Source organism: Miscanthus floridulus, chromosome 16 (genome assembly GCF_019320115.1).
Source record: "Miscanthus floridulus cultivar M001 chromosome 16, ASM1932011v1, whole genome shotgun sequence".
Taxonomy (NCBI): Eukaryota; Viridiplantae; Streptophyta; class Magnoliopsida; order Poales; family Poaceae; genus Miscanthus; species Miscanthus floridulus.
The window spans coordinates 51762261-51786218 of record NC_089595.1 but is presented as its reverse complement, the minus strand read 5'-3'; the positions used below and the strand labels follow the sequence as shown (position 1 = coordinate 51786218).

Below are 23958 nucleotides of genomic sequence, written 5' to 3'. Positions count from 1 at the left end.
GGCAGTGGTGGCTCGGCCACTGAGTTTACATACGAATATGAATATTATTGAATGTGAATACAAAACCGATATCTCGAATTCACGTTTGGATAGCTACTTGATTTTGAAGATAACAAGAAGTTGCTTAGTTTTGTTTTTTACACTAGGGCTTCCAATTCTTGCTCAACCAAAATCATGGTAAGCCAAAACTTAGCTTTACCAAAGTTAGGGCAAAAAATATAGGTGTACAATTGGTTGAGTGCCATAACATGGTAGAAATCAATTTTTTCTCTTATGCAATTTAAGAAGTTTTTAGAAACTTGTCAAAACTTTAGCTATAATCATTGGAGTGCCAATTCTTCGGCAATGAATGATGACTAAAACTTTTAGCTTGTCATGATTTTGGTTAGGCAAAACTTGGAAGCCAACCAAGCAGGCTCTAGATGTTTGAAAGTAGTGTCTTGACTTGTAATCTATTACTTGAAACTTAACAATCAGTTCTTATTATATAGCGAGGTGAAGTACATATAGAAGGACAACTCTTTATTTTTTTTAAAGATGGCAACTCTTTCTGATGAAGTACATTCACAATTTTCTTACTACTTCTTGAATAAGTCTAAGTGAGTTGGTTGATCCTTGCTAGTCTGGCATGGAGGTGAAAAAGGCTAATTGAACTGGGTTGTCCTGGTCTCTCAATATATTGTGATACTGTGATACATTACCTTGCTTGCTACGAAGCAAGCAGACATTCTCCCTGTAAGCATAATTGAAGTAGATATGATGCATAATTCCTGAAGTCTGAAGCTAGGTAAATATAACTTAACCACTAAACACAGTTCATGCTGGCAAAGGATTTGAAGCATCGAAAAGTGGGGTCAAGATTAAAGAAAAAAACTAGGAGATGAACTTAACTTATTTTGACTAAATCTAAGATGTGAAAATACATACGTGATATTTAACAGCCACCAAGTGTAAATAAACTGAAACTTTGGGATGCAAATTAGAGAAGGACTACAGTAATCAAATTGTCAATGGAACATTAAGGTTCCTATGGTCGCTAATTGCTCAAGTAAACAGGTTTAGAAAAAAAAAACTTGTTCAGTGCAAATCAATGCTAAAGGGTGGTTATGTTAATTGTATCAGCAATAATATGCATCAGAGTCTACTGAATTAACCTATCAGAATTCATTAACACATCCTAGCCCTCACCTTCTACCTGCAATAACGATTTAACTGTATCCAATGAATATATATTCAATTCCAGCTAGTATAATTTTTCCATTTAATGTGTCGCCGACAAATTGCAATTTGTACATATAAACTTAACATGCCTCCTGCAGGGTATTCTTTAATCTTTACTCCCTTCGTTCTTAATTATATGACATTTTGACATTTCTAAATATATAATTCTTACTATATATATCTAGACATAACTTGTATTTAAATTCGCAACAAAAGTTATGAATTTAAAAAAGCCAAAACGGTCCAGCAAGGTAACTTATATCTTGATTGTATACCTCGTATGCTAGGACGGTCCAGCCTCTAGCTATAATTATCTCATCAAAAAAACGTCGTTTATATGGTCAAACTCTCCTACCTTAACTATAATAATACCTAAATATTTTGCATATTCAAGAAAAAAAATATATCTTATAATTTAAAACGAAGAGAGTATTCTACGAGAGCACGGATGTGTTTGGGTTAATCTGATCATGATTTTCTTACAAGATGCGGTCTAAAAAATCATCAGCGCGAAGAATCAAATATGTTTGGCAATTTTGATTATTATAGCAATCGTGAGTGTAAAATGATATTTATGCCCTTCTTCAAATCACTCGCCATTTCCTCTTCATTGCCTATCTTATCGCCGCTGCTGTGCAGATGCTAGGGAGGCGCCTCCATCCTCGGACCGAACGGAGGCGGGGAGCGGATGGGGAGCTACGCCTCCCTCGAGCCCACCTCCGACCAAGCGAACTGGGCGAGTCGAGGAAGCGGACGGGAGTGCTGATCTTCTCACCGCTGTGCAGATGCAAGGGAGCGCCTCCATCCTCCGACCGAGCGGAGGCAGGGAGCGACCGTGAGCGAGTCGACGCCATGAGCTCCTACGCCTCCCTCGACGACGCGTCTGACCGAGCGAACTGGGCGCCTCCACAGCGCAGGGTAGCGGACGGGTGGGTGCGGAGGACTGAAGGGGCAAGTCAGGGGAGCGAAGCCAAGGGCAACAAACGAAAAAATCCTCTCAGTGGACAAAATGCAAGTGGGAGGCCCTAGTAAAGAAAACGTCGAAACTTCCGATTGTTTTGATCGCTTGATTCCCAAATAATCAAAAAATAATCGAGGCCATTTGGGTAGGATTCTCAATTATTTTCATCCCAAATCCGATTATAAGCAGTCCTAAACACGCCGCACGATCAAAAGGTTAGATTTAATAATATTTTCGAAAGCGAGTTATTTTTAAAATATTATTAAAAATAGGTTAAAAATTATCTTCCAACCAATAAGAAGCCTAAGAATTGGACTGCCTGCTACGGCCCAGAAAATCAGTATTATCACCAGCCAGAAGTCAAGCCAATCTATCACAAACTCCGGCAAAATTGCCACGAGACATTGTAGGCCTGTGAAAAAAAAAATATTGCAATCATTCCTTCATGTCGGAACATTCTTTTCTTTTCATCATCATCATCAAGGAAACGTACCCAACATCGCCACATATACCTCCCCCCAAATGCATGCTAACAAATCTATTACATACACAGATGCTAATGCTCTGCCTACACTATTGTTTCACTTTTGAATGGCAGCTACCTGTTGCATATCCGGAAAAAAAAAAAAAACATCTCTCTTTTACAAGAGCCATCTGGCACAGTAAACAACATTGCTGGATGGTTACTGGGGTCCTATTCTCCAATGGCAGCATGGATAGGGTACAGGTGTTGTATGGTCAATGCTTTAGAGGTTGGATGTGTGGTTCAGGTTCAGCAGGGAATAGATCAAGAAGGATCCTGTGGATCATCTCGAAGCTTGTGAAAGTTATCACTGCAGCAGGGGTCGTCCGCAACAGATTTGTGGCACATCCACGGTAGAAGCCAGCCACGCCCTCTTTATGATAAACCTTTCTGATGCAGTCTATTACACCTTTGTATCTAGCATCAGAGTGTGCTCGCTGGTCTTGCAGCCTTGATCGAACAACCTGTAATAATTATCAGAGCAATGAAGTCCGAGATGATATAATAGCAGCCAAACAATGTACATAGGATATTGTTCTTCCTTGGACAGATATTACTAGAGGAACACAAATGTAAAAGGACTAAGTACCTCATGAGGATATGTCAATGTTGATGCAGCTACTTTAGCCAGAGACGAAGCAACAGCGACATCACCAAAACTCAATGCTTCTACAGTAGTATTATCTGTCAAGGCACAGGCAGTCATTGGTTCAAACCAAGTCACTCAAGCTGGTCATCATAAAGCATTTACCTTGAAAAATAAGAAAACCAACAGTAATACCTCGCTCAGCCAGATAAGCTTTTATCTTCTCGTATGCAGGGAACTGAATAGCAACATGGCTGATACCAGCCAAGGCAGGGACCAGACCACTTTTGAAAAGAAAATAGCAGCAAGCATATCAGAACATATAATCATCAAGAAATAAAGCTTTTAAAAAAAAGCATTCCATGTGATGCTACCTGTATAGTCCTCGGATGCCTTCTTCATGTGCTATTCTTGTCAAGGCAGCAAGTGTACCTTTATACGGGATTGACCCAGCTCTTATTCCTTGGGTCTATAAAAAGGAACATATTGCTGTGTTAACAGGGTTTCTGTATGTCATCAACTTGTACATATACTACGCGTCGTAACAAAGTAGGGCAAGAAAGACAGATTTTTTTTAAAAAAAATATTGGCTCCTGATGGAACATCCACATATGCCACTCTACATTTAAAACTATATAGGCATTGGATAGGAGTCTGTTTCAATATTAATCCTCAGATCTTAAATACCCAAGACACTTCCATTGTTTCCGTTTAGCAAAATATATGGAGGTTTAGCAAAATATATGGAGGTTTGCAAAAGCGTATGTATGTTTTCATGAACCTAGCAGGCCATAAGCCATATCTTGGGTCAAGGGGGTTCCATTTCAGATTGGACTTATTCGTCAAGTGTACAACCTACAGTAAACATCATATAGGGAATAGAATCCCAAGAGAGTTTCGAATAATTACCTATTAATTAACACTTACACAGAAAACTTTCTACATTAGATTATGCTCTCAGAGCTAGCATACCTGAAATCTTGTCTTCACAACCCAAAGTGGATTTGTTACAATAGTTGTTGCAGCTCCAGCACATGATGCAGCAACAACATTTGCCCCTAAAGAAAGTTGATGACTTCCATCTACAAAATCTATGTGTGATACCACTTAGAATTTATGCTGGAAAGAACTAATAAGTAATATGTAGGGTAAAGAACTAACCATTGGAAGAAAGTAAGCTTTTAAGTTGCTCATAGACAGTAAAGTAGACCTGCATACCACAAGAGAACAATAAGCTAATAGAAGAACATAGGCATCTGACTGATTTTCTAGTTGGCACAGATGGAGTGCAGAAAAATCTTTACAAAGGTCTAATTGTTATTTGTACTCTTTTGTGCAGAAACCTTTGCATGCATCTATGGTAAGTAAAGCAGACAATATAGGGAATACTCACCGCCCAGTTAGGCAAGAGCGCAAGAACAGTTGGGGAGAGGCCACGATACATTCCCCGAAAACCTTCCCGTTGAGCAATCTGCTGTAAGCTCCCAATAATTACACTACCTAGTATTGATTGACACAACACATAATAAATCTCAATGTTCCAAGACAATTAATGTAATACCTCGAAAGATTTCCTGATACAGCTATAAAACAATTCTAGTGCAGAACACAGATGTAGCGTAAATAATGAGCTAAGCATCACAAGTTCGGTAGTAACAAGCAACACAAAGCACATATGTATGCGATAATCTGCCAGCGTGAGAACAATTGTACTCATAGCACCCATGGTTACATTCTAGCAGTTTAAACTTTTTTGCACTCACAATATGCTCATTGGGTATTAGTAACACATAATATAATATCAGCAGAATTCTATGTAATCTCAAAAACACCAGGCTTGGAATATCAGTTAATACTATATTTTACATGTATAACCAAAGAACTAACTCCATATATGGCAATCAAGAAATTCATAACGGAAAATGACAATAGACATATCGTTCCCAGAGACAAACTTACAGTTTTGTGCGCATTGTCTGAAACTTCATCAAATTTGGTAGTAACAACTAACAAGCAACAACAAAGCGAATATGTATGCGATAATCTGCCAGCATGAGAACATTCTGGAAGTTTTAAACTTTTTGCATTCATGATATGCCTGTTGGGTATTGGTTGTACATAACATAATACAAGCAAAACTCAATATAAATCTCAAAAATACCAGACTAGGAAATATTAGGTATAGTCTATTTTATTGTACATGTATAACCAAAGAACGAACTCCATATAAGGCAAACAAGACATTCATAATGGAAAATGACAATAGACATATCGTGCCCACAGACACTTAGTCTTGTGTGCATTCTTTGAAACTTCAAATATTTGTCTGATCTCTGACTTTCCACGTGCATAAGCATAAACGAACAAGTGCAACCCCTGTTAGTGAGAGTTTGCATGCTTTTTCCACTCTCGGACATGCATGGCATTGTAAATTCACAACTACAGCACAACAAGCGTGATGCCTCCCCTTGTCGCATTCCCATGGAAGCACTGATACTTCAAGTCATGCAGGGAGCTAAGAAATGACCGTTAGACAACTACACAACCAACCAATAGTAAGCCTTAAGGATAAGACATCCGTCCAAAAAAAATGATTCGAACTGTTACAAAACCTAAATGTGGATCCTCAGTTACCAAAAGATTCTCTTACAATTCCCTGAATCTTGGATGGTCCAGATCACCAAGAGACACCACAAGCGTAAACTTAAGCAGTCTCCCCATACTAAAGCAGATTTTCTCTATCCTCTCTGAATCTCAAGTTGTCCACATAACATCACATGACCAAACCAAGCACAACATTCACACAGGTTGACTACAATGTGCCCCTCTTCCCATGCAAATATTCCATTCTTCCAAGCCTATGCACCTCTCCTCAGCACAATTCAACAACACCAGGGAAAGCTCGCTACTCCAGACAGGTTTGCATGTGTCTCTAACTCAAGAGCAACAAACTGAATCAAAATTCGCAAGGAATCGTTGGAGCAAGTCCTCACCTCCAATCGTGCCTGTGGCAAGCTTGGGCCAGCCGTGTACCTGGAACCTGGTCTTGATGACATCGAGCGGGCACACGAAGGTCGCCGCCACCACACCTGCGCCCAAACCCCAAATCACCTCCAAAGCCCCCGAAACATTGAAACCACAGGCCGAAATGCATATAGGGTAGTTCCAGCGCAAAAGCTACCACACTTACCAGCGGAGGCGCCGGCGACGGCGTGGCAGAGGAGGCCGCGGGCGGTGGTGGGGCCGTGATGGTGGTGGTTCTGCGACGACGAGGACACGGACGGCGGCGCCGGCGCCGGCGAGGTCGCGACGTCCCCCGGCATCTCGCTCCAGCCGCCCTCCCCTCCCCGATCCGCGCCTCGGCCGCGCGTCGCCGCTGCGGCCACCGGCCAGGGGATTTTGGGCAGGGAGCGCCCCCTTTCCAACGCTTCCTTGCGCGACGAGAGAATCACGGACGCGGCACACAGGGCGTCAGCGGCCGTCGGCGCCCGATCGGGCGCGTCACCGGCGGCGGGCCCGCGGACGGTCGACTAGGGTTAGGGTTTGGGATCTGATGAGGCGGAAGCGGTGGGCATTGGGACGAGGCCGGGTCTATGTAAGAAGGCTCTCTCGGCTTCTTCGTTTCCGTCGTCACGGCATCCTTCTGCCACGCTTCGCCTGAGCTTCTTCTCGTGCGCTCGCTCGGACTCGAAGCCTCGGAGGCGAGGGAACCGTGTACGTGGGCCCGTGCAGGGAGGTAACGTCACACTGGGTTGCGGGTCAGCAATTTTGGTGAGCCCATTGTCAGTGGCCTGTGTGGTGGCAACCGCAGAGCCCGCGCTACCTTCGCCGGCGTGCACGCGCTGCAGGAACGCCGGTGCCCTGGAGATCAGGGACCGGTGACCCACTGTCATTGAGATGTCTATCTACTGGTTTCGTGCGCCGTGTGCAGCTGTGTTGTGTAAACGGAGCCAAGAAGCTGGAGTAGTAGCTCGCAGCTAAGGACGGCAACGGATCGGGTTTGGGGTGGATATGCGCGGGTTTCGGATTCTGTGGGTTCGGGTTTGAAGATGGTTTTTCACCCACGGTTTTCGGGTTCGGGCCCCAAAACCAATCGGGTTCGATTTCGGGTTTGGTTTTCCACCCGTGGATATCCAATGGATATCCGAAATAAATTATTTGGAATTAAAACTCATGTTTTATAATATACTAATAATAATTTATTTACTTATATTATTAAATTTATTTAAAGTTGACTCATGAAAATATTTATTATTTGTTGCCTCTTGTTTATACATGTGAATATGTGTATATATATCCGCGGGTTTCGGGTATCCATTCGGGTTTCGGGTATCCGTTCGGGTTTCGGGTATCCGCGGGTTTGGTTTTGGTGATGGATTTCCACCGAATCGGTTTTCGGGGCGGATTTGGGTTTTGATTTCGGGTTTCGGTTTTGGGTGCACGGAGACTCCACCCGATCCGAACCCGACCCGTTGCCATCCTTACTCGCAGCCGTGTCACTCTGCCATGCGGTCCCACCCAGCCCATGAGATGAGGTGGCCCAGCAGCGGGAGTAGTAGGCCACGTGGTCCATGGCGATGTCTGGTCGCCGCTTACCGGTGACGTGGTGAACCATGGGCCGTTCAGGACGGAGCTACGGAATTAAGGCTGCGTTTAGTTCGTGAAATGAAAATTTTTTGACGTCACATCAATGTTTTGGGATGTTGGAAGGGGTTTTGGATACTAATAAAAAAACTAATTACATAGCTCATCTGGAAACTACGAGATAAATTTATTAAGACTAATTAATCTGTCATTAGCGTATGTTAGTTATTATAGCACTTATGGCTAATCATGGACTAATTAGTCTTAAAACATTTGTCTCGCGATTTCTAACTAAACTGTGCAATTATTTTTTTTGTTTATATTTAATACTCTATGCATATACCACAAGATTCGATGTGATAGTTTGAGGTGAATATTTTTGGTAACTTAAACCTGGGCCATGTTTAGTTCATCCAAAATCCAAACTTTAGCACTATGCAAAAAGAAGATTCCCCGTCACATCAAACTTGCGGTACATGCATGGAGTACTAAATGTTGACGAAATCAAAAACTAATTGCACAGTTTGGTTGTACTTTGTGAGACGAATGTTTTGAGCCTAATTAGTTAACGATTGAACAATTATTATCAAATAAAAATAAAACACTACAGTGTAGCTATAATACTACTGAATTCCGCCGGCGCCGAATCCGACCGGAACTAAACGCGGCCCCGGACTAAATTGGCGGCCGAGATTGGGTCCGGGGAGGGAGGCGGGGGCTACGGCGCCGCGGGATGGAACGCTCGGTTGTCTTGGTCGCTGCTGATCCAGAACCGGAACGATAGACTTCTCCACCCACCCGAGCGATGGGAAAGGATAAGAAGCAATTTCGGCCTTTCGGGCCCCACGTTTTCACACACAAACTCTACTAGACACTGGTACGGTCCTGGATGCAAAGTACTTTTAAGTATCGTAGAAATATTATGATATTATAAAATACTTTAGTTTTTAAAAGTTATTAGATGTTTGGATACAACAAATTTTGTAGTCTTTAGAATCATGGTTTTATCAAAACTGTAGTTTTTTTTAGTTTTAGAAACTTCACTCATAACCTCTTTTTTCGAACCTTGTTTTGTGTCTTTTTTTTTTGTTTATAAAGCCATAGTTTAATAATACTACAGTTTTTAAAAACCACATCATGCAAACAGGCCCTACGTCTGTGCCATCTAATTTGACTGGACAACTATATGTAAGTGAAGCAAGTGCAATTCCTTTTCCCAAAAAAAAAGAAAGCAAGTGCAATTCCGTGCTGTGTAGCCTAGTTTTTGAAAATTAGGCATGAATGCTGTTTCTTCAAATTTAATACTTCGACAGTTATTAGTGATTAAAGATGTACTCCAATTGTGTGGAATTACTATGTGCTTTAGAATATATCATTCTCAAATACTTAAATTTCATTTAGATGTAGTGGACTCTATTGTCTTGTTCGCTTGGCTGATAAGCCATGACTGAAAGTACTATTGGCTGATTTATTATGAGAGAAAAATATTGTTTGTTGACTAAAAAGTATGACTTATAAGCCAAACGAACAGAGCATATATTCACCGTCATTCCATGGCAAAACAGAGTTGACTCCTATATTGGCTGCCCCCATCAATCACTCCATACTTGCAACCAGGAGTGAGTCTGATATTCACAAGCAAGAAGCAAGATTGCAATATATAACAACAAATTTGATGCTTAGAGCAACTCCAATAGAGTTGGTAAAAATAGATGGTTAAACTCATGATTTAGCCAACCTTTAAAATAGAAACCCCAGCCAAAAACAGAAAACTCCAACGGTCTTTCCAATAGGGTAAGGCGAATAGCTAGCGGCACAAACAAGCTATATCTAGCACGCGAGAATTTTGGGATACATAACTTGCTATTTATAGATACAATAGCTGTTAGACTCTCGTTTTTTTTCTAAAATAGTCAAATATAGATTACACAATATATATAGCTCTTCCGTTGGAGTTGCTATTAGATGCAAAGACAGAGAAATAATTAAAAATAATGATGAAAGGAAGGTGCAACATGCAACCCCTCTTTTCTAAAGATTCCGTGCCGCTCCACTTTTCCGCATCTTTTATATTGCTGGTCTTGGTAATGCCACGATGGATGGAAGGCGACGGTGCGTATAACTCAATTATTATTACCTGTTGAAAGCATCTAGGCCTCTAGTTGGGTTTCGGTGATTAATAACAATACGTGATTACTGTGACTAACGTGTGTTTTGCAGAGGCAAATAAGTTAGGTCATGGTAATGGAGATCGATTGGGCTATCATGGTGGCCATGCCCCTACGATGGAAATCGTTTCGGTTTTCAAAGGATGGATGACAAGGTTAAGGATGGACTAGTTCTAAGTGTCGATTGGAGTTAAAGAGACACTTAGATTAGTTTAGGACTTTGTTTTTTCTTTGGCCGTACTATTAAGGGGGGTATGGACGGGTAGCTTTACCTAGGTGAGTCTAGTGAGTTAGGTGTGGTGCACACTTATTAAATCTAGCACTAGGTAGCTCTAACATAGCCCTTAGATCCATTGGAGCAAACTTCATTCACGTATGATCGAGAGTTGGAAGTGAATGGAGGGTCAAATACTGACCGGACGTTGGCTTCGGTGTGACCGAACGCTGGCGCAGAGTCCGATCGATTCATTTGATCAAGGTGAAGTTGTCTGGAAATGACCGGACGCTGAGAGGTGAAGCGACCGGACGCTGAAGGTCAGAGAGGAAAAATCATGGCCGGACGCGTCCGGTCACCATTTGATCACTAGAATTCGGGGTGAACTGACCGGAGCGTTCGGTCACCCTACAAAGGCATATAACGGTTCATTTTTTAGCCATGCTTATAAATACTTCCTCCATTCGTGTGTGGGAGTACTTTTGCTCATTCCAATAGTTGAGAAACATCTTTGTGAGTGCCAAGAAGAGCAAGGTCCTAGTGAGGTGATTGAGATTTGAGAATCCCAAAGAGAGTCCTCATTAGTGAGTTCAACAGTAGTAAAATGTGCATCCACCCTTATCATTAGGCTTGTCATGGTCAAGTGAGAGTTCGTGCTTGTTACTCTTGGTGACCGCCATCATCTAGACGACTTGATGGTGATTGGGAGCTTGGTGATCATCCGGCGGAGCTTGTGGATGACCCAACTCAATTTATAAGCGGTTGTGGGTGATTCACTGCGACAAAGTGTCGAAGAATTAACCCGTAGATAGCACTTAATCCTTGCACAGATCATGGGAGAGCTACACCCTTGCGCGGGTGCTCCAACGAGGACTAGTGTGGAGTGGCGACTCTCCAATACCTCAGCAAAATATCTTCGCGTTCTTCCTTCTCTCTTTACTTTAAGCATTTACTTTGAGTATTTACATTGAGCAATTCAATACTTGTCTTTACATTCATAGAATTGCCATGCTAGAGTAGGATTGGAACTTAGGTTGCAAGACTTTTTGTGTGGTAGAATATTAGAAACACTTTCTAGGCACAAGGGGTTAATTGGGCTAACCGTAGGATTTAATTATTGCAAAGAAATTTAGAATTAGCTCAATTCACCCCCCCCTTTTGGGTATCTTAATCCTTTCAATTGGTATCGGAGCCTCGTGCTTACGTATTTAGGCTTAACCGCCTAGAGAAAGATGTCTCATGGGATGGACCTCCTCCTATCTTTGAGAGGGATGATTTTCTATATTGGAAAATTCGCATGGAGGCGTACTTAGAAGCTCTAGATGTTGGAATACTTAGAGCCGCCTCACAAGGCTTCCCAAAATCTCGGGATGCTATAAAACTACAAGACGATGAGGTGAATTACGAGAAATGGAATGCAAAGGCTCGAAACACCATCTTTAGAGGCCTTTGCAAAGATGTGTTTAACCGGATGAAAAACCACAAAGACGCCCATGCGGTCGGACGTTTGTGCGCTCTATGAGGGAACAAAGAGTGAGCATGAGGAACGCTATCATCTTGTCAAGAAAAAGCTTAACTCTTTTGAGATGCTTCCTAAAGAATGTGCAAATGAGATGTACTTATGTTTGAATGTTCTTGTAGAGGAAGTCAATGGGCTTGGACTCACTCAAATGCTACCATCCGATGTTATAAGAAAGATTTTGAGTGTCCTCCCCATTGACAAATATGGGCATATTGTGACTGTGCTTCATCAAGGTGATCTTTCCACTGCTACACCGATACAAATCTTGGGAAAGATCAATACTCATGAGATGTATATGCACATCACGCCACAAGATGGCTCATCCTCTACCAAGAAGAAAGACAAGGACTTAGTATTCAAAGCTAGCCAAGAGAAGGGCAAAGCAAGACTTGAGTATGAGAGCTCAAGTGATGATGAAGTTGATGATGCAAGTCTTGCTCTCATGGTGAGAAAAACCACCAAGATGCTAAAGAAGCTCAACAAGAGTGACATCAAGTTCGATGGCAAGAAGAAGAAGTTCTTCACTAGCTCTAGAAGGAAGCCAATCTCCGAGATAGATTGCTACAATTATGGAGAACTTGGTCATCTAGCACACCAATGCACCAAGCCCAAGAAAGACAAGTTCAAGAACAAGTACAAGGGTAAGAAAGATGACTCAAGCAATGAAGAAGATGATGAGAAGAAGAAAAACAAGCCATACAAGAAGAGAGATGGCAAGAAGAGAGATGGCAAGAAGGACTTCCATAAGAAGAAGAAGAGTGAAAATGCATACATCATCGGTGATTGGTTCACGGACATTGATTCATCTAGTAGGTCATACGATGATGATAGTGACAACAAGAAAGTGGCCGCCATTGTTATTGCCTCTTCATCATCTTCACCGCCACCACCGCCATCATCCTCTACACAACTATGCCTTATGGCTAAGGGTGAATGCAAGGTATCAAATAATGATGATAGTAGTGGTGATGAACATGCTAGTAATGATGATAGCGATAGTGATGATGATAAATATGAATCACCTTCTTATGATGATCTTGCTAGATTGCTAAAATAATACACTAAGATCATTATAAAGACTAGAGCTAAGAATAAAAAGATAGAAGCTAAGAATGATTCACTTTTAGCAAAATGTGATATGGCAGAAAAGGCTAGTATTGAGCTTAGAGAAGCAAATGATGCTATATCATCCAAACTCAAGGAGCTTAAATCTTCTAAGAAAGAGCTTAAAGATAAACATGATAAACTTGAGAGGATACACAATGAGCTCATCACTAGCCATAACAAGCTAAAAGAAAAATATACAACTCTAAAGATCAATCATGATAATCTTGTTATTGCTCAAGAATTCTTATCCAATGAGCCACATGATGCTACTAACGATGTTGTTAAGATTGAAATAGCTACATCATGTGATGATTTGATCATTAAGAGCATTGAGCAAAGTTCTAGTAGTAAGGGCAAGCAAGTGGTTGAGGCCGATGATTATGATGAGTTTGTTAAGCTCAAGAATGACAATGAAAAGCTCAAGAAAGATCTTGAAGAGATCAAAAGCCACAACACTATTGTGCAAGAAACTCTTGATCATGATAGTGATTTGATCCTTGAGAATGAGAAGCTCAAAGAAGAGAACAAGAAGCTCAAGGAAGAGAAAAACAATGATGCTCTCAAGGAAGAAAACAAGAAGCTCAAATTGGAGAAAGAGCATCTCAAGATTGGATTGAGCAAGTTCACAAGAGGCAAGCATCTACAAAGTGAGCTACTTATGAACACCGTCATGAAGATGGATAGAAGTGGCATTGGGTATTTGGCAAACCAAGAGAAGAAGCCTCAAGCTCAATAACAACACAAGTCAAAGCCAAAGGCAAAGAGATATTTTGAGTGTGGACAAGAAGATCACTTTGCCCATGAGTGCCAAACTCCACTACCACAACCCTTGCCCAAGCATGCTAGACCTTTTGTCTTCAATGCTCACTACATGCTTAGAAAGGATTCTAGTGGGAAAATAAAAGTCATGTTCTTAGGACCTCTCAACAAGAATAGGCCTAAGAAAATTTGGGTTGCAAAGTCACTTGTTGAGAAGGTGAAGGGCCCTCAACAAGTTTGGGTTCCTAAAGCTTGATCTCTTGTGTGTAGGTGAACTACAAGACCGGTGGAAGTCATTGAGTTATTGATAGTGGTTGCACACAATATATGATCGGTGATCCTCGTATGTTCACCTCACTAGATGAAGAATTAGATGGACAAGAAAGAATCATATTTGGAGATAATTCAAAGGGCAAGGTTAAAGGATTGGGCAAAGTGGCAATATCAAATGATCATTCTATCTCAAATGTGCTATATGTTGCTTCATTGAGTTTCAACTTGCAATCCGTTGGACAATTGTATGATCTTGGCTTCTAATGCTTGTTCACAGAGAAAGAAGTTGTTGTATCTAAGAAGGATGATGATAAAGTGATATTCAAAGGATTTAGATACAACAACCTATATTTAGTGGATTTCACCTTCGAAGATGCTAACTTGAAGACATGTCTATTCACCAAAACAACACTTGGGTGGCTATGGCATAGAAGACTTGCTCATGTTGGGATGAGCTCACTCAAGAAGCTAATGAAGAATGATTTGGTGAGAGGGTTAAAGGATGTGAAGTTTGAGAAGGACAAGCTTTGTAGTGCATGTCAAGCCAGCAAGCAAGTTGTAAATACTCATCCAACCAAAACTTTCATATCAACCACAAGAGTGCTAGAACTCCTTCGCATGGATTTATTTGGACCAACAACATACAAGAGTTTGGGAGGAAATCTTTATTATCTTGTGATTGTTGATGACTATTCAATATACACATGGGTATTCTTCCTTCATGACAAATCTGAAGTTGCATCTTGCTTCAAGAAGTTTGCCAAGAGAGCACAAAATGAATTTAAAGTGAAGCTCAAGAAGATTAGAAGTGACAATGGGAAAGAACTTGACAACATAAACATAGAAGCCTATTGTGATGAAGTTGGGATCAAGCATGAGGTCTCCGCAATAAATACTCCTCAACAAAATGGTGTAGTTGAGAGAAAGAATCGGACATTGATCACTCTTGTAAGAACAATGCTAGATAAGTACAACACCCCCGAAGCTCTATGGCCGGAAGCTATCAACACCGCATGTTATGCATCCAACCGCCTATTCCTTCAAAAGTTCCTTAGCAAGACACCTTATGAGTTGCTCAATAGGAAGAAGCTAGACGTCTCCTTCTTTAGGGTGTTTGTTGCAAATGCTACATCTACAAGAAGCAGCAGCACCTAGGGAAGTTTCAAAGACGTTGTGATATTGGTTTTCTTATTGGTTACTCATCAAAGTCCAAAGCATATAGAGTATTTTATCATGCCACCGGCTTGGTTGAAGAAACATATAATGTGGAATTTGATGAATCTAATAGCTCCCAAGGAGCACATGAGAATCTTGATGATGTAGGTGATGAATCATTGAGGGAGGCTATGAAGAACATTCCGGTTGGAGACATCAAGCCTAAAAATGATGAAGATAATGTACAAGTGATTGATCCACCTTCTTCATCAAGTGTGCCACAAGATGGTGATAAAGATGGGAGAGTAGAAAATAAAGATACTCATGTCTCCCATGATCAAATGATGGTACAAGCACAAGATGTTGATGCTCCACAACCTCCTCCTCAAGTGGTCAATAGAAGAAATACACCTCTACTACAAGATCATCCACAAGATCTCATCATAGGGAGTCCATCAAAGGGTGTAACGACTCGCTCACAAAAACTTGCTTTATTTATTGCTCATCACTCTTTTATCTCTTGCTATGAGCCTACTAAGATAGAAGAAGTCCTTCAAGATCCGGGTTGGATAAATGCCATACATGAAGAGTTGAACAACTTCACCCGCAATGAAGTGTGGACTCTTGAAGACCGACCAAAAGGCGCAAGAGTTATTGGAACAAAGTGAGTGTTCTGCAACAAGCAAGATGATCAAGACGTAGTTGTCAGGAACAAGGCAAGACTAGTTGCAAAGGGGTTCTCTCAAGTTGAAGGTTTGGATTTTAGAGAGACCTTGCACCGATTGCAAGACTAGAAGCCATCCGTATCCTCCTTGTATATGCATCACATCATGAAATGAAATTATATCAAATGGATATGAAAAGTGCATTTTTAAATGGCTTTATTAATGAACTAGTCTATGTTGATCAACCTCCCGGGTTTGAAGACCCTAGATATCCTAATCATGTTTATAGTTTGTCCAAGGCATTATATGGGCTTAAGCAAGCCCCAAGAGTTTAGTATGAGTGCCTTCAGGACTTCCTCATTGAGAAGGGCTTCACTATTGGGAAGGTCGATACCATACTATTCACCAAGAAGCTTGATGGGCACATCTTCATTTGTCAAGTGTATGTTGATGATATCATCTTTGGATCATCAAATGAAGATTCTTGCAAAGAGTTTGGTGAATTGATGTCAAAGGAGTTCAAGATGTCAATGATTGGAGAGCTTACATTCTTTCTTGGTTTTCAAGTCAAGCAAATGAGAGAAGGGATTTTCATCTCTCAAGAGAAATATACAAATGATCTTCTCAAGAGATTCAAGATGAATGAATGTAAGCCAATCAAGACACCAATGCCAACTAATGGACATCTCGACCTAGATGAGGGAGGTAATACGATTGGTCAAACTCTCTACCGCTCTATAATTGGTAGCTTGTTATATTTAACCGTATCTAGGCCCAACATCATGTTTAGTGTATGTATGTATGCTAGATTTCAAGCTAATCCTAAGGAAACTCATTTAATTGCCGTTAAAAGAATCCTTAGGTATCTTAAGCACACACCAAGCATTGGCCTTTGGTATCCCAAAGGAGCTATATTTGAATTAGTTGGCTATTCTGATTTGGATTATGCTAGTTACAAAGTTGATAGAAAAAGCACATCCGGAGGGTACCATTTGTTTGGTAGATCACTTGTGTCTTGGTCCTCCAAGAAACAAAATAGTGTGGCCTTGTCCACCGCCGAAGCGGAATACATTACCGTGGGTGCTTGTTGTGTACAAATTCTTTACATGAAACAAACTTTGCTAGACTATGGTGTAGTTCTAGAAAAAGTACCTCTTTTGTGCGACAATGAAAGTGCAGTAAAACTTGTAAATAATCCAGTTCAGCACTCTCGCACCAAGCACATAGATATCCGTCATCACTTTCTTAGAGATCATGTTGCAAAGAATGATATTTCATTAGAAGGTGTAAGGACTGAGGATCAATTGGTGGATATCTTCACTAAACCGCTAGATGAGGCAACTTTTTGTCATTTGCGGAATGAGCTCAATGTTCTTGATTTTAGTAACTTCACTAAAAAATGAGCTTGTGTTGTCCCTTGCATTGCATTGTAATATACAACATGTTTACTCTTTATGGTAATGCATATAGGGCTTGTCTAATATGGTTAAGATAACCGCCAAAAAACATGTGAAGAAGCTTAACCTTGGATCAAACTTGACAAGCAACTAGATTTACTTTCAAGTATTGCATTGCATATGCATGAATGTTGCTTTGTCGTTTATCTTCAATTGCCCTCTTATTGCCTATTTTCTTAAAAAGAATTATAGCCTAAAGCAAAATATTTTGAAAATTTTGAGGGTTGAGAGGGGTCACTCACATCAGTCCCAATTGATGTTTATTTGGATCTTATTGGAGTTGGGACTTGATTGGAAACAGACAGCATAAGGGACTTTGAAGATTTGCTAGAAAAAGAGTGACTGGACACTACACCGAACTTTGAAGTCCAGCGTTCGGTTAGTTCACAGGAGGTGAACTGCTGCTGAGAAGGAGTGACCGAACGCTAAAACAGTATTTTCCCAGCGTCCGGTCTGATGGTGATCCAGCGTCTGGTCGATCGAAGACAATGAAGGCAGCTTGCACTAGATTCTGACTGCGTCCGGTCGATGTTCACCGAACGTGTCCGGCCGCGATTCTAGGGATTTTGGACCTCTCTATAATCGACCGAACACTGGGTGGCAGCATCTAGTCGCTGCCACCGGAGCGTCTGGTCAGTAGAAAATGTGCGGGATTCCAACTCTTTTCTCCGTTTCCTTTTCTACCTCGTGGGGGCCACTATAAATCGCCACACGCATGTTTGACCTATCCCTATTCCACATCCTACCACTGCCGAGCTCTGCCTCCACCGCCCTACCCACGTCGTCCGTTCTCGAGCCTCCACGCCGTGCCAAAGCTCGCCCATGCCCTAACCCTAGCGCCACTGAGCTCGCCTCCGTCGCCGCACAGCCATGTCTCATTGCTGGCCGGAATGCCACGCCCGCGCCATCCGTGCCGCGCCTTCGCAGCTCGCCCGCACCACTCCTGTGTGCCACCACGCCATGCCCTGCCTACACCGCCGTACCTGTGCCACCTGAGCTGAGCTGTCGCGCTGCCATGCTCGCCCTGCTCCCACGCCAGCGTCGCCTCCCTACGTCAGCACCACCGTGCGCCATAGTTTCGCTTGTTGCTAGCACATCAGCACTGTCGTGGCCCTGCTCTGTTACAACGCCACAAACCCTAGCCGTCGATTCACTGCGCTTCATCGGAACCCTAACCCTAAAATTCTTGGTGGTTCCCCATGTGTCGTTTCCCTGCTTTTCGGATCACCGGTTCGTCAGGTAGCAAGCCCTCGATTCTAATTTTGCACCTAATTGCTTGCTTTCTTAGGATTTCACATCTTTAGATATATTGTAATTATTTATAAATCTGATCTATTCTAACGTGTAGCGAGTCGGTGCCATTGAGGTCCTATTTATAGTTGTCAGTCAACTCGAGGCGAAGCTCGCGAGTATGGATCGAGGCCAAGCCTCAGAAGTGACAGTTGGCAGTTGATTCTTGTCAGGGCAGTTGTTCCTTTTAGCTTCATCAGATGACTCGTGTCAAGAATGTCGAAGGAGGTCCCAGTGATGAGGATCTAAGACCTCCGCCTCGCTTGCCTGTAGATCCAAAAGGCAAGGCAACGAAGAAGCTTGCAACAAAGAAGCGGAAGTATCCAGATGTAGATATAGCTAGAGTAGTCGCTGTTGCAGCAGTAGCAGAGCATGTAGAGGCAGGAGATGCTAGGAGTGGAGTCCAGATCATAGATTAGCTCTCTCCATCTACGAGGGCTGCACTAGAGCAGGTTGAGCACCGTCATGGTGGTCTAGCTAGGACTATCATGGTTGTGGGACGGTGAGTTGTCTTGGATGAGAGTCAGCCTCAGGGGGAGTCACAGCAGGAGCTACAACCAGTAGAGCAGACTCAGGAAGGAGAGCAGGCCAAGGAGACAGAGTAGGCACCTCAGCCATAGCTTCGCCACTCTAGTCATACCCATGCTCTAGTCACTCCAAGGTCAGAGACACAGTAGAGGGGTTCATGTCCATAGCCTAGACCACAGGGTCCGCCTCCAGTGACCCACTTGGATTTGAGGGCCACCACGGCCAATGTGGTAGAACCTCCTAAATTATAGGGCCCACATGCACCTATCATTGTCTAATGACCTCTGGTGACTATGCATATGTTCCCGGTAACTTAAGAAGCCTGTCGGGTGTCCTCGGGAAACCTGAATCATCCATGATTTTTTCGAGCAGGATCCATTACAGAGTCATTGTAGTATTACAATAGTTTATTCAATAATTTACATCAGAGTAAAATAGCGGAAGTCTTACAATAACTTAGTTACAAAACAACTGTTTCAAATCTTACAAACCAAGTATGATTATTATTACAAACTATAGTAGTGGAGTAGCATTAGTAACATAAAACAAAACACACAATTAAAGTGCCCTGCCCAAGGGCCACACATTTACTTGTCATCTTTGATTTGAAAAAACATCATGCAGCACGGTCCAAAGCAGACCTGCTCATGAGGTTCACCTGCAACAAGGGTTAAAGAACCCTGAGTACAAAAGTACACAACAAGACTTAACCGACATAAAAACGGAGAAGAGTCAGGAATGCAGGCTCGAGGATTCAAGGTAAGGCTTTAGCAAGAATCAAAGTTCTTTTGCATAAAAGCTCTCTAACAAGATTCTTTCTTTCAACATTTAAATCTTCATAAAGATCATATATAAAGCTGACATGATCCATATTGAGATCATAAACTTCATATCAAACTCTTTCTCAAATCTAACTCAAGTTCCATTTGTTAACTACGATGATGAATAGTGAGTTAAGTCTCCATAATCGAGGAGCAACGACGATTTGAACCGATTATAACTCAGCTAGGGATTCTCAACCACACGACATATGTTGGTCCCTGACCTACATATATCAACCTACCCTTAGATCCTCTAAAACAAGAATGGGTCCACGCCACCCGAGAGCACAATACTCCACCAATCTAGCCCATTGCCACATGGGTACATGCTACGCTCATCATCTCTCCACTCCCTATGCACGAGTAGCCATTCTCGTAATAGAATAGCCGAGTTAAGGCTTACCGAAGTATGTGGCCAGTACTACAAAGTCTCATCTCATGCAATTCAATAACAGATGGTTCTTAATCGACACAGGTGGAAAGAACCCGCTCACAAGACATCCATGTCTTGTGGCTCTCATACACCGAGTCCGCCTGATCTAGATTTATTGCTCCACATGATTATATCTCATGATAACATAAATAACCAATCGTATCCAAAAATCCATTTATATCTCGCAGGTGACAGGTAATCACCCGACTTTTATTGGTCTAAGCATGGCTAAGCATAATTAGGCATTCTTGAATTGAAGCTGGTAACAAGGTTGATATGGAAAAAACAAGGTTGATAATGCACCAATTAGGTTTCCACTCAATTCCTAATCACTTAATGCAACATTTAATAATAAAAGTGATATAAATTTGTAAAACACAAGGTATGTTTAAATGCATCTGGGGCTTGCCTTGAATGTCAGAATAGTCAGGTTCTGGTGATGTTCCACAGATGTCAAACCCAACCTCAACAGGTGGGTTGACTTCCTCAACAACTTGGTTGACTACCAAGTTCTCACTTTCGTTCACTACACGTAGTAACAATGCCATGTTTAATATGATGCGAGATATAAAACATAATGCTTGATGATGGATGCAAAAGTTAATAACTTGAGTACAACTTTCCTTCATGGTATAGTTACAAACTAACAATTAACTAAACCTTCTCTAGGGTTTACTTAGATTAACACTAATGATCTTAGTGGGGTTATACTAATTAACATTTTTTAACCACAACTTGATCATAAACTCAAACACTTACTTAAAGTACCAAGGATCATTTTATGCTAATTACCCAAGGTCATCACTCAATCCCAAATTCAAACAAAACCTAAGTCATTAAGGTTTACTATTTGTTTTAATTAATTAATTAATTAATTAATTAATTAATTCAAAATTATGAAATAAATCAACTTTTTCCAAATGAGCTCCAAATTTTTGTGAAGGCTCATCACATGATAACTGAGTGGAAAAATAATTTTCATAATTTTTGGATAATTATGTAAGCCTAGAAAAATCATGGAATCCCATTTATTAATTAATTTGAGCAATTTTTATCACATTCAAAATTTACTAAAAAGTAACATTTAATATTTTTTCTTAATAGTTCACATCTCAGAGAGGTCACACAAAAATTTTCATAGTTTTTGGAGCTCTATTTATTTCTACACAAAATAAACAAATCACAATACTATTTAACCATTTTAGCAAAATAGAAAAAATCATTTTCACTTAAACAGCTACTTATAGGGTGACCCTACCGGTCAGCCCGCACTGACCATAGCGGCGAGGCCATCAAACCGGTGATTACTCACCGGCGGTGAGGTCTCCGGTGGTATGGATTGAACCAACATGACCTCCCCAGCGATGCCCTTCGACTAATAGCACTGGTTGAACATCTAGACTACTGCAGAGACCTCGCCGGCGACGATGGTGGCACAACGGTGTCCTACCAAGATAGCAATGGTGATCTATGACTTCGCTGGCAATACTAAGGTCTTTGGCGTACTCAGCACCTCCTAACAGACTTAACTGAGCACTTAATTGAACCAACAACACTCCACAACACTAGCAGCGACGCGCGCAGCGACACGGCGGAGCAAAACTCACTGGCATCCCGTGGTCCCATGGGTACGGCATGGTAGAGGTAAAATAGATCACACAGGCATGATCAGTGGCTCACCCCAAAGCTAATGCGCGTGAGAACGATGGTTAAGGTGAGGCGGAGCTAAGTCGTCGGCGTTGGAGACGATAGTGGCGGCGTGAACTCACGATGAAGCTCCGTTCTAAGGAAAGCAATTGACCAAATGATCAACGATCAAGCTCATGAACATCACGAGAGAATAAAGATCAAGAAATAGCAAAAGATGAAGCAAGAAGCCCACCCGAACTACCTGTCCAAGGTGGAATGGATCTCGACGGATCCTCACCGGAGTTGGAGAAGATGAGGTTACACCGGGCAAACCAGAGGGATAGATGCTGCGCAAGTGGGTGATATGGAGGCGCTAGGTGATGGCGATCATGGTGACGTGCTCGGCTGAGGCTAGGAGGGCTCTATGACTCTAGCGCGAGCTCGTCAGAGCTAGGCGGCACTGACGGGAAACAGAGGGAATGAGAGAGCGACAGGAGGGCACTCCCAGACATATCAAGCGAGCGGAGAGCGGCGGGAGAGGTGCGCTTGACACGTAATGGCAACATGGACACGTTGAAGCAGGAGGTGTCACTCGTGGGTGCGCTGGAAGCCAGTGGAAGCAAGCCGGCGGTGAGAGCCTGCCTGCTTGCACTGTTCAAGATATTTATCGAATTGTCACTCGCTTCATTTTTCAAATTACTTTCAAATTTGTATGGTAACTCAAAAATCTCCAAAAATAAAAGTTGCTCCAAATTCAAAGTTCAACAACTTTGCTTTAATAACCATACTCAAATTCTGTCTACATTTAACAATGCAAGTTTAAAATCAAAAGGGGACACTTTAAGAATTTATCCCCTTTCAAATTACTTCAAATTTTATATAACAACTTTGAAAACTCTAAAAAACAACTTTGTACACATTGACAAGCTCTACATTTTTTCTTTTAGGCTCAACCCCAAATTGTGCTTAGATTTAGAATTAGGTTTTCCAAGGTAGTTTTAAATGCTGGAAATTAGGGTTTTGGAATTCCAATTTAATACTAAGGTTTTGAACTTGATTCATCTCATACAAGTCAACACATATAATCATAAAAGTAAACTTGTTTTAGTGAATGCATATCAAAGTTTTCACTAACACAAGAATGATGTGCAATGCATATGATGACATGGCATATTTTAGAGTTTAAAACACTAGAGGTGTTATAGCCAAGCAGGTTCAACAACTCAGATTTGTGGACTTTGAGCAGTGGTTTCCACCGAGGCAAGATGAGCGTGCTTCAATGGATTTCTACACACCTCTGTAGGAAGATTTTTATAATGCATATCTTAACAGTAGGGCAGTATTCAGATCTCAGAGGATGTGCAACATTGAGACCATTGTAGAAGAGCTTACATACCAAGGCTGATAGATTTACTTGGACGGATAGGCTTATATGTTCTATCTTGGGTCCGTTAGTTCTATACTACCCTCTGAATTGACCTGCAACATAGATTTATACACTTTGCATTCAGTGGTAGAGATTATAGGCTAACAAGCACTAGGGTCAGAGAGATACTCAAGCTTTTGGAGCAGCCCGTCTAGCTACATGAGGTTTGCTATGGACAGACAGCGCCCCCAGACGCCCTCATGGCGGTATGGTGCCCCCTACCAATCTAGTCCACCATTGCTTCATAGAGCCATTCGACGAGGGGTCTAGCATGACACCCAGTGATCTCACTCCCACTGCTAGAGTGCTTGATGCCATTATTAGGAGGACACTGCTTCCAAGGATGGGGTATCGTGAGGGCTTGACTCGCATACAATTATGGTTACTAAACTCTCTGATGTAGCAGATAGTGTTTGATATTTGGGATCTCCTTCTATCAGAGATGGAGGATACTATTGCAGAGGGGTTCAGAGGTCACAGGCAGCTACCATATGGTCACTGGATTACATTCTTGATCCACATGGCAGTTACTGTGAGGCCACTAGAGATGCTGGTAGAGTATAGTGGTGCTACTATAGAGTTCACTACATACAACATGACTCAGATAATCTGACATAGTGCAGTGAGGACACCTAG

General features: G+C 41.8%; 1 protein-coding gene across 2 annotated transcripts; it reads right to left on the bottom strand.

Annotated features, from left to right (window-relative positions):
* Positions 1–2624: 2624 nt before the first annotated feature.
* LOC136511743 (nicotinamide adenine dinucleotide transporter 1, chloroplastic-like) lies at positions 2625–7008 on the bottom strand. 2 transcript variants are annotated; one of them, XM_066505782.1, is made up of 9 exons: positions 6482–7008; positions 6285–6380; positions 4685–4791; positions 4453–4501; positions 4264–4373; positions 3666–3760; positions 3487–3575; positions 3295–3389; positions 2625–3169 (listed from the first exon to the last, which is right to left on the bottom strand). In XM_066505782.1, exons 1-9 carry the CDS (start codon positions 6612–6614, stop codon positions 2921–2923), a joined length of 1023 nt encoding a protein of 340 aa, XP_066361879.1. In that variant the 5' UTR covers positions 6615–7008; the 3' UTR covers positions 2625–2920. The 2 variants fall into 2 exon arrangements, with proteins under 2 accessions (XP_066361879.1, XP_066361878.1); XM_066505781.1 differs by having other exon boundaries at positions 4264–4382; positions 6482–7005.
* Between the last annotated feature and the right edge of the window lie 16950 nt (positions 7009–23958).

Bases quoted from the DNA above. Each gene is read 5' to 3' on its own strand.
- LOC136511743 (XM_066505781.1), bottom strand. From the start codon at position 6,614: ATGCCGGGGGACGTCGCGACCTCGCCGGCGCCGGCGCCGCCGTCCGTG. The intron at 6,381-6,481 runs GTAAGTGTGGTA...GTTTGGGCGCAG, and splicing joins CGTCGCCGGCGCCTCCGCTG to GTGTGGTGGCGGCGACCTTC. The intron at 3,576-3,665 runs GTAGCATCACAT...TCTTTTCAAAAG, and splicing joins GGCATCCGAGGACTATACAG to TGGTCTGGTCCCTGCCTTGG.